We start from the raw sequence: 14,615 nt of genomic DNA, 5'->3' as shown, positions 1-14,615 counted from the left end.
AAAATATAACATTGCAATGCTTAAATATATTTTCACGATAGCAAGCAGTGCCACATTTGAAAAACAAAAGAATACAAGGACTTTTATTAAACTTTTCACACATTCAGCAAGAGGCCTAATTATGCGCTGCCTGTAAGAAAACCTGCAGTTGTTCAGTTGTTCTTCATGTACTGACAATATCAGTACTAAAAAAAGTATTGTGGCAATTTTTCATGATAAAGATCAATTTTGCCATGATGACCATCATTACTCTGCACATGAAGGTAAAAAGAGACACGTAGGTGAATGTTTTGTAAAAAACAAATCTCATTTTATTGACATCTTTTGAAGACATTTTGCATCAGAAATTCATTGCCTCTGATGTGCCGAACATCAAAGCACTAACAGACTCACCACAGAACCCAAGTCATACTTCATTGTCCACAGAACATGGCTGAGTGAATATCTTCATGTGATTTCTACATTGGTAATGTAAGCGTGTATCTGTGTCTCTGTATCTCTGAAGTGTTTCAGTGTTATTACTGATGGTGTGTGTGTTAAAATGGTTTGGTTGCACACTCAAAACCAAACAGATACCAAACTGAAAGCTCGCTGTGCCTGATCACTGAACTAAAAATTGCAGGTTGAAAAAACAGCATTAATATCTCTCTCTCTTCTCAAGTCCAATTGCAACATCTACTCCTTTTTTTCTGCGCCTCCTTCAAAGCAACACTTCTTCTGCATGACCTCATCCATCCATCTCTGCAGTGAAGAGATGTGACTGTGCTCCTTCCTCCCCCCACTCCCCCCCTGAGAGCTTTGCCCCAGACCGACTCTGGCTCTCTCTCCTCAGGTTCTCCCACATCCCTACCTCCTGCATCCATCCCACACATGATGCAACCTTCTTCCCCAATTATATAACCTCCACACAGAGAGAAAAACACTTTTGCTGCACAAAGTCAACCGAATGCCCTAACAAAACAACAACAACAACAACAAAAAAGTCCCCACAGAACTTCATTCCTAAATTAGATGCTGAACACACGTGTTCACGAGTGCTGGAATGTGTGGGTGCAACTGTGCTTTTACTGCAATGGCTTTCCACGTAATATTGAGGCAAATCACCTGTACAGAAACGTGTTCATGCTATCAGAAGCTGTCACATGCTGACATATAGAATCAATAGAATTATGGTCCAACAGCCATGGTTGAAAAAGGAGACATGTGAAGTGTAAAGTGTATATAAGGAAGCTCTGGAATTCCTTCACAGTATCATAGAATGTTGCACCTTGCTGGCGCCACATATCAGCAGACACTTGTCCCTTCGACACGTTCGCACACTCGACACTGACAGCGCAAAAATGTATGCACAGTGAGCGGGGGTCTGTGGGGGAGTGTCCCACTGAGTGCATACATGTGTATTTGTGTGCATTAGGGCTGCACAATATATCGTTTTTGTAATGATGTGATATTAGCTGACACAATACCAACAGTGGAGTTGCAAATGAACCTTTAAACCTGTCGAGTCAAACTGGGTTCCTTCCGGGTCACAGTTCTGCAGAGATTAGCGTTGTCCCTCTTTTAAAACTCCAAATGCAATTTATGAAGGTGTTGCTAATGAGCTCAACAGTTAAATCAGGTGTGTTTAATGAGGGAGACCCCTAAAGTCTGCAGAACTGCAGCCTGGAAGGAATCCAGTCTGACACCTCTGCTCACTGTTGTCCACTGAGGGAATCGTGTGATTCAATAAACATCCCCAAAATAACGTAGGTGTCCCATCAAGGCTTTACCAGTGTGTTATTCATATATATTGGAAGGCACATCGTAAACTGTAGCATTATCACTGAAATATGATGTTCTCTTTATATTGTGCAGCCCTAGTGTTCATGTATTTGAACATGTCTTAGTTGCTGTGTCTTTATTCTGTATCTTGGTTCTGACTTACTAAGCACAAGTCCCTGAAACCCTCCTACCAGCAACCGCTGGACTATGGCCTTACAGACTGTACTTTTCACCTGGAAGCTAAGCCATTACCTGATTCAAACTGTACAAACAAAGGAGGATTCTACTGCTAAACAGTACCTGGCTGGTTATCATCACAAAGCCCTTTCTACTATATCAAAGCCACAGTTCCCATAATCACTGCTATTTGATATAAAGACTAAGTACCTGAACAGCACCAATGCAGCAGGTCTACTGCTGTCTTCATCATCATCATCATCCATTCAGTCACTCACAGCTATCAGCATCTATTTTTTAATTATTGCTTTAAACGACTTTCATATCCAAGTCAATGTGCAGAGAGTCTAAAGCTCGCTCCAGTCTACTCTCTCCTTCTCACTTCTTGAGGTAAATTGTCAATATAGCCCAAATAAAAGAAGAACAAAAAGGGCCATGTACAACAAAATATTTGCACAGATTTAACACAAATGAGATGTATAAGAACCAAATGTCTTTAAACTTATTGTAAGGCAAATAACCATAATCCATATGGAACGCAAATATACAAAAAAAGTCAGTGTCTCCAAGAGTCCAAAAAAACATAAATATTTCATATGTAAAAGGAAACATGGGGCATGTTTGATCAGGTCTCTGTCCCCTTTATTTCATTTCTCCTTGGTGTTCCAGAGAACACGAGAGAGGGTGCCTACACATTGGAGACGTTTTGTGAGTCCCGTGCCTGCCGGATCCCATACAGCCATTTGATTACACGTGCATTCCTCTCAATAACTGAGATGCCATAAGGAACACGGTCGTTTGGCCTAGGGGGGGCATCGTCTTCATCATCTTCATCCTCCTCCTCCCTCCTGCCTTCTTCTCCGCACTCAGAGCTGGGTGTGCTGACGCTTCGGAGTTTGGAGACGGAGACAATGTCGGAGGCGGCACGGGCGAAGCGCTCCACTCCGCCCAGGCCCTCTAGCTCCTCAGGGTCCAGGCCACAGTAGTTAAAGAAACGCTCCAGATCAGCGGTGGCCCGCGAGAGACGGTCGCTCAGGTCCGACTTGGAGCGGTGCAGGGATGGGTGTTTGCGCCCTGAGCCCCGCGAACTGGCTGAAGAAAGGCGAGTGAAGGCAGGCGAGGCTGGAGGAGGGACACCTGAACGCAGGAGCAAGGGGCTGGATGGTAAACAGGGTGAGGGAGACCGGGCTGGGAGTGAGGGAGGCTTAGTAGATGGAGGAGGTGGAGGTGGTACTTGTGGCTGGGCGACCTGTGGCTGCGCCGCCTGTCTGGGCTTGGCCTGGGGCTTCAAAGGTATCCTCTGGGGTTTCCTGACCACTGCTTGAGGCCGCACATCCACCCGCCGGACCATTACAGAGTTGGGGCTGCTGTAGGCACCCTGTGCAGGGAGCCGAGGAGCTCTGGCTGGAACAGGGGGTGGCCTGCGGCTAGGCTCTGGAACAGCAGGAGAAGGAGGCTGGATGTGGTTGTTGAGAGGAGAGGGAGTGCACGAGTTGACAGAATCAGATGTCGACAGAAAGTGTCCCTTAAAGCAGAAACCCTGCTGAGGCTCTGTTGCTGACTGTCCACTCCCCATACTCTTTCCTCCAGATGAGGGTGAGGAGGCCAAGGGTGAGGGAGAGGAAGGAGCAGGAGACGAAGGCTGTGGCCCATCTGAGACGTTAATGAGGTTGTTAAGGATCTCCAGATTGAGCTGTGGGCCCCTGCGTGTACTCTGTCCTGGGCTTCCTCCATTGTCCACAGAGTCCGAGGGCCTGCGGGGAACCTTCCGGGCTGGCGGAGTGTTGATCCTGCACTGCAGCATCATGCCTGGGGACAGCAGGGGCTTGCGGATGATTGGTGGCTTGACAGGCTCCTGCCTAGTTAGTGCTACCTGCTGACTCTTCACGTACTTGGCCTTGTCGGCTTCCAGACGCTCCACGGCGCTTAGCTTGCGCGCCCCAGGCTCGGGAGCCCTGCGAAAGTAGTCCGGGCCCTTGTTCAGGATGCGGAAAGGCATGGCCGAGGTAAAAGGACCACCAGCCAGACGTCCATCCGAAGGACGAAGGGTTTCCACTGGCATGATGGGCGACTGTGGAGGTGGGATAAATTCAAGAGGGGTGAAACTGAGGCTAATGGTCAGTTCCCCTTTGAGCTTCCAAATGTCCAGTGCCTCAAAGAAGTCTTTTGTACTCACACTTTTTATTTACTTTTTTTGCTGTGTCTTCAAGGTCCTCTCCCACCCCTGAGGGCCCCTTATAACTTTTTCAACCCAGCTGAATGGTCCTGCTGCTGTTCCCTCTTTTTTTGTTTCAGGTTCTCTTGTCTTTTATCCACACTCCTCCTGGCGCAGCTCACTGAATGGAGGACTTCAGGGAGAGGGTCACCAGAGGTTGCATTCCATATCAGTCCAACTGAGCGACCCACCAGGACAAGGGCAGTCTGTGAAGTCAGTGCTGAGACTCTTCTCCCTCACAGCTCCAACGGCCAAGTAACGGAGTGAAGCCCACAAAACACAGCGACTCAGTCCACTCCTCTCACACGCACTGGCAGTGTCCCACAAACTCCACAAAAGCAGATAATCCTGAAGTCCTCCTCTTATAGCTGCAGGGCTGTGAAAAGAAGAGAGAAAGGGAAAGATGCCATTAGAAAAGAGGAGAAAAAAAGGAGAGAAGAAACTCCTCTCTCTCTCCCTCAGCTCAACACACATAGCACTGTAGAGCAAATGGGGCAGACGCTTGGTTTTAATGCGCTGTCTGGCTCCTCCTACTACACTCTCAGAGCCTCCAGATGCCGTTTCTTCAAGCAGCCAATCAGAGCAGAGAAAGGAGCTCAGAGCATGGGAGAGAAAAAAGGAGGAGAGACTGAACGGTGCTCTGATTGGCTGAAACTAGAGGCTCCAACCAATTGTACCCTTCCCCCCACTCACAACAAACACGCCTACTGAATTTTCATTCAAATGAAATTCTTTGAAAGACAACAAAAAAGAAAAAGAAAGAGCAAAGAGGGAACAGCTGCAATCTTTTGCGTTCAGTTGCATCAAACACAACAGGGCCTTTTTTTTTGGTGGAAAACACTGAAATCTCCTCCTGTCCTTCACATGTGCATTATTCTAGAGTACATAAAAGGGCTTTGTGCACTGTCTATACAGAACACATTACAGGCAGATTATAATGTTTTATACGCTGGCCCCAGAGGCCGGATCTAAGCCGATGCTCATTTAAATCCTACTGAAAACGCTCATAAGCATCACCTCAGCTCGACTCAGACGGGCAAAAGCCCTCTTAAGATTTCAACTGGACTATAAACAGACTTGCTGCTGCTCACTGGCTGCTGGTGACTCAGATTAGAGCTCCCGCTCCATCATCACTGATTCTTTCATGTGTTCATCCATGGTTTCATGAGATCTGAGAGGCAATTTACTTTTTCCTCTCTCTATTTTTCCCCCCTATTTTTCTTACAATACTGAGGATTTGTATTACATCATATGAGATGCTCCAAGGCTTGTTCCTTGCCCTTCTTCATCCTCATCATCATATTCAAGCACATATTTTTAATTAATCTTTTTATAGCATGCCTTTGTCTCTGGAACTGTGTCCCCATTACATCCCCCTCCCCTTTTCTCTCTAATAAGACAGAGCAAATTCAATAGAAAGAGAAGGATTTTCAAACCAAGCCAGGGTGCGCAGTCTGAAAGCCTAAATACAGCCTTGGGCTTTAATTACTGGATCAAACGCAACTGTCTCAGAACATTTAGACAGAAGGAAAAGTAACCTGGATACATACAGGGCACGCACTGGGGTGTTTTAATGCAGAAAAACGGTCATGATGATTCACATCTGATACACAAAGCTTTTAAAATGGCCTGTGGGGGAAGATGACCTTGTGGCCAGAGCACAGAAGAAGAAGCAGAGAATCACTCACTGAAAATGTGTTGCTTTATTGCCTTACACTGTAATTCCACACACTGTAATGCACATAACTACTGTCTAGGCCATGCCATAATCCTTCTGAATAAGAATCTTTCCCATTTTTGTCTACTGAGGTCAGTGCACATATGCATTTAACTTGTTGAACTATACATAAAATATGGGTTGAAAAAATTATGCATAAATATGTTTACATTTACACTTGCTGCTCAATTCTCTTAGCTGTACATACTGTCTATATGTACCTCAGTACTCCAGTACTTGATGGTATATGTACTTATCTTCCATTGCACATCCTTTTACTTGCAGTTTGTTTGTGTCAATTTAATGTTTTATATACTGTATTTTTTCTATATTTATTTAATAGGATTTAATTTTATGTTCACACTTGGCAAATAAAGATTCTGATTTTGATTATGAATAGTTGATATCCTAGTATTTCTAAACAACACTCTGCTGTTCCCAAACAACGCTGGTCGGTAAGTTAATGTGAAGGTGCTAAAACTAAATATATACCAGCCTAAAAAATAACCTACTATCTAATAGTTAATGGAAAGAATGAGGTATTTGGCACACAGAGGATGCTTATATGTGATACTGTTCCCTTTAAGAAGCTTACATATATAGTAATAATGAAAGCAAATCCAGGTTAAACTCTTTGGTGCACTTTAAGCCACATCCAGACACACAAATGTTCAGCTGTCTCCCAGTGGCAGGGCTTTTAATAGAAGGTGCAGTTGCTTGGGATCCAGCCAGAATGGAAATGTTGAGGGGGATCAGACCCAAACAGGTCATTAGTCACTCCAGTCTACAAGAACCCAGCACCCTGTGCCCTCTGTTAAGCTCCTACACACACTGTCTCAGGGCCACTACCATAGAGGGGACACACATCGACAGAAACCAAAAATAAAAGGAAGAGCTCCAGATTCTGTTTTTGAATCATAAAAACACAATTAAGCCGCAAATTCACCACTGTCTTGGCAGCCATAAGGTACAGACACATAATAACTAACCCAACATATACTACACACAGACAGCTCATATTTCAGTGTGTGGTGTACGGTTACACAACACAGCTGTCCCAGGCTATTTTCCACCTCTGCTTTGTCTCCATCCTTCTTTTTTTTAAAACACAACACTGCTTAAAAGGTGTGGAAATTCAGGAAATAACTGCTGTCTCACCATCACATATCCCATATTGTGCAATATGCACCTTACTCACTCCTCCTAAGCCCATGAGACGTACAGGTACAAGTCAGGTGAGACACTCACTACAGAATGAGCCAGACAAGCACACACACACACAAACACACACACAGTGGAATGTGCTGAGCGGAAGTGATCCATGACGTCAAAGGCCAACTTTGGGCACAAACAGAAGTGTGAACTGATCCATATAACAAGAGGGCTTCAGCACCATGCCATCTGGGCAAAGCAGGGAGGACATGCGGAGACACAGGAACCAACTCACACATACACACACATTCACAGAAGCATACATTGATAAAAAGGTACCCAAACTGACATTTGCTACATTCCTTTTAAATGTAGGTATTAAATTATGAAGCTACATATCCATTATAATACTGCGGGAGTGCCTCCTTAAGAACAATGTCCATTCACTGTAACACTAAACCATATCTAGAGTTCTTCATGTAGAGGATGATGACGAATAAACCTACAGATTGATATAGAGAAATAAACTGGATTTTTAACTTGGGGTAAGAAGCTCACCCTGGTGTATCTCGCATACGTTTGTCATCATTTTACAAAATGTGTAATTTATACATCAAATAATATCTTGTCTTTGCATTTTTCAAAAACTGATCTTATTGATCCTATTATACATACAATTTAGACAAAGCAGTACCATTTATCATCATTCGTATGCTTTTCACATTCAGCATTTACCTGCAAACTGTTGCATTAACGATGATCAAGCGTGGATGTAACTGTGCCTAGCTATCTAATGAATTAATAAGTTTGGGTCAGTATGCTAAAGGGGGCCTTCTTTTTTCCTCTCATAATCAAAAGTATTGTTCTCTGCCCCCCCCCCACCAAAACAATAAATAACTAACCCCAAAATGTTTCTAGCATTCCAAAGCAATACATGCTAGGAATGTAGTTATCCAGATAATCTAATTAGAATTAGAATTAATTAGCACTCAGCCATTCAGTAAATGTGTTGAGATTAGATTTGGCTCCATCACTTGATCAGGTGAGAAAATGGGAGGGGGGTGACCTTAGTGGGCTCCTTCCCTTAAGTGACTCTACTTACCAAAAGAGTAGCTTGACACATTTACATTTGTTTAATAATAAATAAATAAATAAATTAAGAAATACGCAATGTCTAATAAAGTATGTATTATGTATGTATTACTAGGGACATTTATCTGAAAATTGACATTGAAATGTTTGAATTAGGAAAAATATTACTTTTTCATACTTAAGCTCAAATAGATATGTAACCTTGAACACATTAAAGTACTCATTGACATATACTGATAGCAGCCTTTTATGCATTTTAGCTGGGTTGAACATCTCGTTTTTTTAATTATGTGCATTATGAGTATGAACTGCAGTGTTCACTCATTTTAACAGTGTTTAGGAAACACTTTTTATGGGCGAATCTGAACTGGGAAAATGTGACGTTACTAGCATTAGTCCCTAAAACCACGACTAAAAACAGTGAGAGACTGTGGGTTAACCCCAGCAGCCTACAGCTGGAGAGAAAAAGAAAAAAAAAACTCCACCACACAAATTCCAGCTGTGAGAAACTACATTCTGTAATTACAGGGGAATTTCTGTGACTTGAAGCAATTTGGTGCTCTTACAATATCTATCAATTACAGCCTGGAGTCAGACACACGTGAGAGAGTAAGGAGGAAAGAACAAAGCTGTAGAGAAAGCAGTGAAGTAGTAGTAGGGGAGGGAGAGAGCGAGAGAGAGAGAGCAAGATAGAGATACAGGGAGGGGAAAGTGGCTGGGCCCTGGCCAGTTGTTTTTACTATTCACAGAGGAATTCCTGGAGATAGTCGCCTAAATGATGAGGAGTAAAAATAAAACGTCTCTGGTCCGCAGAGGCTAGGCGTGGACCACTGATGAGAGGTTCCTGGAGGTAAAAGAGCGAGAGAGGTTGGTTTGAAGTGGGGGATTCAGACATGCAAGCCCTAGCTTTATCTGTATCCTAGACACTGGCTGCTGCTGACCTCTCCCCGCTGGGCTCTGGACTAAACAAACATGACTCCCCCCAACTGGGACAGATAAGGCACATACAGGACAAGCTACCACTGCTGAGCAGTACCTTGTCTTCAGTGTTCAGACATTAGCCTAACAGGAAACATGCTACTTCAAATTTCACATTTCTAGAAGTACTGAAAAACGCAGGCCCCAAAAAAACATGCTGATGACGAGAACTGCTAATAAAAGCTGGGGCAACGTGGGGGAGATGAGGAATGTGTGAATTAAACTCAGGTGGAGTCTGTGCTGACCCTGCAGGAGAGAGATAATGAGACTTCACATGCAAACAGAAAGTTTAAAAAGGTCATCTCTCTCTCAATCAGTCCCAAGCACTACCAACAGCACCGATAAGAAATGTCTGTGATAAGGAGATCAGCCATCTACACACAATCCACCTCAGGGCCTTCAATTGATACTAAAGAGCTCATGATTATCTGTTATCTGTGTCGTCGGGTTTTGTACTGTGAAAATTATCAGTTGGTTTAGAAGTTAGAGCAAGGAAAGTGTTTTAAAAGACTTTATGGCATCTGTTCTCATTTCAAGTACAAGCATGGAGTCTATTCCACAATGTAGTGACTTTTCTGGTGTAACCCACCTGATCCCCATCATTGAACTTAATGATCAGTGATTCTTTGAGGGGGAATTCCACTGATTTCCTAAAATTTACCCATAAAGCAATCATTGAGATATAAACAAAGTCATTCAGTGTGGTTTGCTGTGAAATGGTGCATTATAGAGAAATTTAGTTACTTCTTTATAGTGATGATAGGAACCAGAGGTCATGATATCTACAATACAAAAAGGCTTTTTAATTACAATCCAAAATGACCAGTGAATCTCTACATGTCTAATCTGTTATGTGTAATGATAACAACAAAAAATAGTAGATTTGGGAAGAAAAAAAAAGTTCCCTTTGGGTACTATTTTGCCTTGTGCGTAGCTCTCCGCCATTAATGTGCTTAAAAATGTTAGAATAATGTTTTATTAAAAATATCTTGTAGCAAATCTATCGCAAAACAATGTCTCAGATCAGACAATGCATCTGTAAGCATTTCATGTAATAGCTGTCTGTGAGGGAGATTTTACAGGCATTAAATGCTTTAGACTTCTGGTTCCTATCACCACCACTGTGAACAATCCTGACTAGATTTCTTTAGAATGGAGCATCTCACATCAATCCAGTCTAAATGACTTAATTTTACTTACTTTTGCTTAATTTAATTATGCAGAAATTATCAAAAAAAATGATGGAATTCCTCTTTAAGAGTAAAGAAACCCTCTTTAAGAGTAAAGAGGCCAGTGCTGCAGTTGAGGACCATTGTACTTTGACAGTAGCCTCAGTTTCTCTTGAAAGCAATAACATTAAGCATTGCCAAATGTGTCAGGCTCAGTTAGAGCTGATCAAGAGCTGTCCTTCAGGAGACATACCTGCTTTTACTAAGACGGTTGAGAGACAGTTTGCTGCCCCAGAGGGCACACAGACCAGTACGAGGATGATCGATCCCTGAAGACTCAAGCAGTCAACCAGACAAACCTTCTTGTGGTCTCAGTTCATTTCTACAGCTTCATCAGTAAATGGGGTGTATAGGGATCTAAATGGCCCTATTCTCACATTTCAATATGCAGTACGGCACAATACAACTGCTCCTTCCACCCACAGCAGGGCAAAGTCAACTCTGAGCACTGAGCCATTAGAGCGTCAAAGAGCTGTTATAATGCAACCCTCCCCCCACCTTCTTTCGCCCAGCAACTCACAGCCTATGCAAGGCCTAACCCAACACTGACTGTCTGCGTCTGCGCCCCCGGGACATTCTCAGTATTCATCTCTCCATTCATAATCACACCCACTACATGCATCCCACCGTGCACAAGAGCATACCCAAACCCCATCTCTCTGTATGCCAAGCAAGGACGTCAGGAAAAATTGTGTGTGAAGGCTGCACAATATATTGCTAATCGTTGATAATCATTATTATGATTGGCCTTCAAAACGCTGATATAGCAGAAGTCTGCAGTATGCAAATGAGTCTCTGCAAATGACTTATTAATCATTTTACTGCAACCAATCACAGACATGCTTCTGTGTGTTTGCTTAATGGGGAATTTCACAGACTTTTCAAAATGTCTGCCTTTTTAAAAGGTTGACAGCTTTTCAAAGGTTGGTTTATGGAAGGTTTGAGATAGATACATAGGTACATGCAAGGTATTGCAAGGCAAATAGCATATAGAATAAAACATATTTTTTAGATTTAACATCATTTTGTCATTATTATTATTACATGTAAAAACTTAGAAGACGCGTGCAGCTTTACTGATGGCTTTGGATAGTAGATATAATGACTATATTTGGGTTGTACACATCTCGACCCCCTGGACCCCCTATCACCACCACTGTAACAAATCTTGGTAATAGTAATTGCAATATGTAGCAATATAACTGCAATATCTTATTTTGTCCATACCATGGCTCCCAAAAGTGCGTGAATGTCAAGTAATTAACTTTTTCCCTAACACATTTTTTGAGAAAAGGATCAATGACACAACTAACACTAAACACTGTGCACGTCACTGCGACTAGAGGGAGGAAGAGATAGAGGGCGGGAAGCGCAAGTCCATTCCTCATGACTTGATTGTAATACAATAATCAAATAAGAGCAGGTGGTGCAGCTGGCCCCATGGCCTGAATAAGACCCCTCTTGTAGACAAACTGCCCCTGACAGGCATTCGTCCATATTAGAGAAGAAAAATACATTACTCAGAGGCTCGGCCAAAGACCAGAACAAAAGAACCCAAAATCCACATTCTCAATGAGTAAGAAGAACATGTTGAGCTTGTGCTTCTCTGCTGACTATGCGGATATGAGCCAGCCCAAATCCTAAAACCCTTCCCACTGCCTGGCCTGCTGCTCCTCGGCCACACATTCTTCTCATGTCTCCCATTCTCTCCTATCACACACCACCAAGCCCTCTATCTGAGGGCTGAAGATAAGTCATCTGATTTAGGCTCTACTGGGCCAAATCCACCAGGGTCTCATTCTTCTTTGGTGTAGTAATGTAACCTGAAGGCTCCCAGGAGAGGACAATACCATTCAAACAGATGGACAAGACCTGGGTGATCCATCAGTGGACTGTTAGTGGGTTACCATTTCCTCTGGATCAAGCTTTATTTTCTTAGTGGTCTATTCGGGGCAGGTCACCGGGGTGACCGAGGTCAGTCTGAACTCTAAACTAAATGTGGCTTTCCATTCTTTATCACCTTAGCAACAAGACTGCCTGACCACTGTCAGCAGGAGAAAAATGAGACCATCCCCAGCAAGGTATTGATCAAACAAGACAGCAGACAAATAGTCTAATCAGTCTATCAATTACAATCATGTCACCTTGCCCATCTCACTCAACCTGGGAACGTGTAGAAGAACAGGGAACATGCATACAAAGACATAATTATATCCTGGGTATCGGATCATCACAAAAAAAACAAGTACTCACAAGCATGTACATACACACTTACAGACATAATGACACATGGCCTGCTGTAGTCAGAGTAATCATAGAGCCATGGTGATGTTGCAAGCGCCCCAGCGGCGTCACTGCAACCTCGACTGGCTCTGAATCTTGTCTTTCCCCATTTCCACCACAGTCACCACAACCACACATTCCCACAGTCTAACTGAACAGGAACAACTGTTAAGAGCTATGCATCAAGATACATGGAGACAGAAAAACACAAAAAGCTCCCAATCCACAAGCATTCAGACTAACCAGATCAGCTATTAATGGTGTTGAGTCATCATCCAGTGACTGAAACTGGAATGTCAGTGTTAGTGGACCTCTGACAGGGAACTTCTCAGAGGCTAATGCCCTGGTGACAGAGATGGCTTCCGTTTGTTTTCCTGTCCACGTGAGTAGAAGGATATGCCAATGGACAAAAAACACAGCAACCTCATAGAGTTCTCTTTTTCTGACATAATCACTGGACATGAGTCTAGGACAATATCGACATAGTATGGCTGTAAATGAGAGAAACTTAACCTAACAAATGCCAACCTGCATGCGAATATCTCCACTGTTATGACCAACGGCTATGCATGAACACAAGATAGGAAAATTCCAAGGACAGATTATGGCCAAGGACAGAGGGCTTTTGTCACCTCTCACTCTGTTTAATGAGCAATAGCTTAAGCTCGCTCATCAAATGGTAATGAACCTCTCAGTGATCCAACATAGACACTCATTAACATTCTGGGCACAACGCTGATCCATGAAACAACTATGAGCAACAACAGATAGTTCAAGACTAAAACACAATAGTGGGCTTGTTCTACCATTAATGCAAAAGACGTTCAGGGAAAATGTGCTTCAAAACAGATAAAACCTTAAGTAGAAAAAAAGCAGCATTATTATTCAGGAGCTCACTAATTCACATCATCTAAACAAAACAGTTTTAAGTAAAAAAACAACTTTTATATAGTACCAGGCATCTCTAACTTCAAATGCTTATTCTCATTCTTGAGCAGCAACTTACCAAAAGAGGTGCGAGGAGCTGTCTACTGAGACAAAAAGGCTGTAAAACGAGTACAGACGTCCTTTTGAGAGCAGATGCCGGTTGAGAAAGTAGCGCTTCCCTGAAGAGGCGAAGCGCATGTGAGGGAGTCTGTGTATGCGCGAGTGAGCCAACAACTCAAATACTCCTCCTCTGTCTCCCTGGCTCCACCCTGCCTGTCCAATCAGCACTGCTGTTCAAGTGCAGACAGGAAGAACAACACTTCCTAGCAGGCACATGACAAGAACAGTTCATTAATGTACAATAAAGTGTGTCAAATCTCTCCTATTCCTGTGCCTATTCTTCTATTCTAATACTGATATTCCATAGGCTCCTATTGTTGCTTCTTGGTTAGTCTAAGCAATCATTTCCCAAAACACCTCTAAATAGTCGTTTCCAGCACCTCCACCTTTTTTCCACCTCTGTGTTACTGTAGAGGAAGTGATATAACAGAGTTGGTCTGGCTCATCAAAGAGCCAGGGGGGAGAGTCAGAGAAACAAATCACTAGCAGTGTTGCTATAAGGATATCCTGTCATTAGGCATGCTGGTTTCTCTGAGGAATTACCTGAGAAAGACTGCAGAGAGCAGTGTCAATTGTGTATGTTTGTGTATGTATCTGTGTGTTTCTGTTCTTAGAAACATTCCCATACTAAGGAATAGCCCAGTACAGTATTGTCCGTCTCTGCGCTACGCAGTGCCAAGATACTTATTAAGCCAAAAATGGTAGCAGAGCAGAAAGAAGAGAAAGGAAGCGGGAGGAAGGGAAAAAGTCATAATATTATAAGACGATGACTTTTACTGACACAGCAGTAAACCAAAAATCCACTGAACTCTTGACTCTGTATTTGCAGGTCATGACTGGCTTCTCAGTAATCACTTCTTAACAGAGACACTACTTCATACAGTGCACTAAGCCTACACAGGCAGTCAGCTTCCAGCAAAGAAATCTGCTAAGTGAAGGATGTTTAATTAGAGATAAAGAAGAG

General features: G+C 43.0%; 1 protein-coding gene across 1 annotated transcript; it reads right to left on the bottom strand.

The window, feature by feature from the left end:
- Positions 1–286: 286 nt before the first annotated feature.
- On the bottom strand, positions 287–13,759 carry wu:fa11c10 (protein FAM110B). Its single transcript, XM_036591955.1, has 2 exons — positions 13,611–13,759; positions 287–4,529 (listed from the first exon to the last, which is right to left on the bottom strand). Exon 2 carries the CDS (start codon positions 3,998–4,000, stop codon positions 2,627–2,629), a length of 1,374 nt encoding a protein of 457 aa, XP_036447848.1. The 5' UTR covers positions 4,001–4,529; positions 13,611–13,759; the 3' UTR covers positions 287–2,626.
- Positions 13,760–14,615: the final 856 nt, after the last annotated feature.

This window comes from Colossoma macropomum, unplaced genomic scaffold (genome assembly GCF_904425465.1).
Source record: "Colossoma macropomum unplaced genomic scaffold, Colossoma_macropomum, whole genome shotgun sequence".
NCBI lineage: Eukaryota > Metazoa > Chordata > Actinopteri > Characiformes > Serrasalmidae > Colossoma > Colossoma macropomum.
This window is presented reverse-complemented; position numbering and strand designations above follow the sequence as displayed.

Coding starts and splice junctions, on each gene's coding strand:
- wu:fa11c10 (XM_036591955.1), bottom strand. CDS start 4,000: ATGCCAGTGGAAACCCTTCGTCCTTCGGATGGACGTCTGGCTGGTGGT.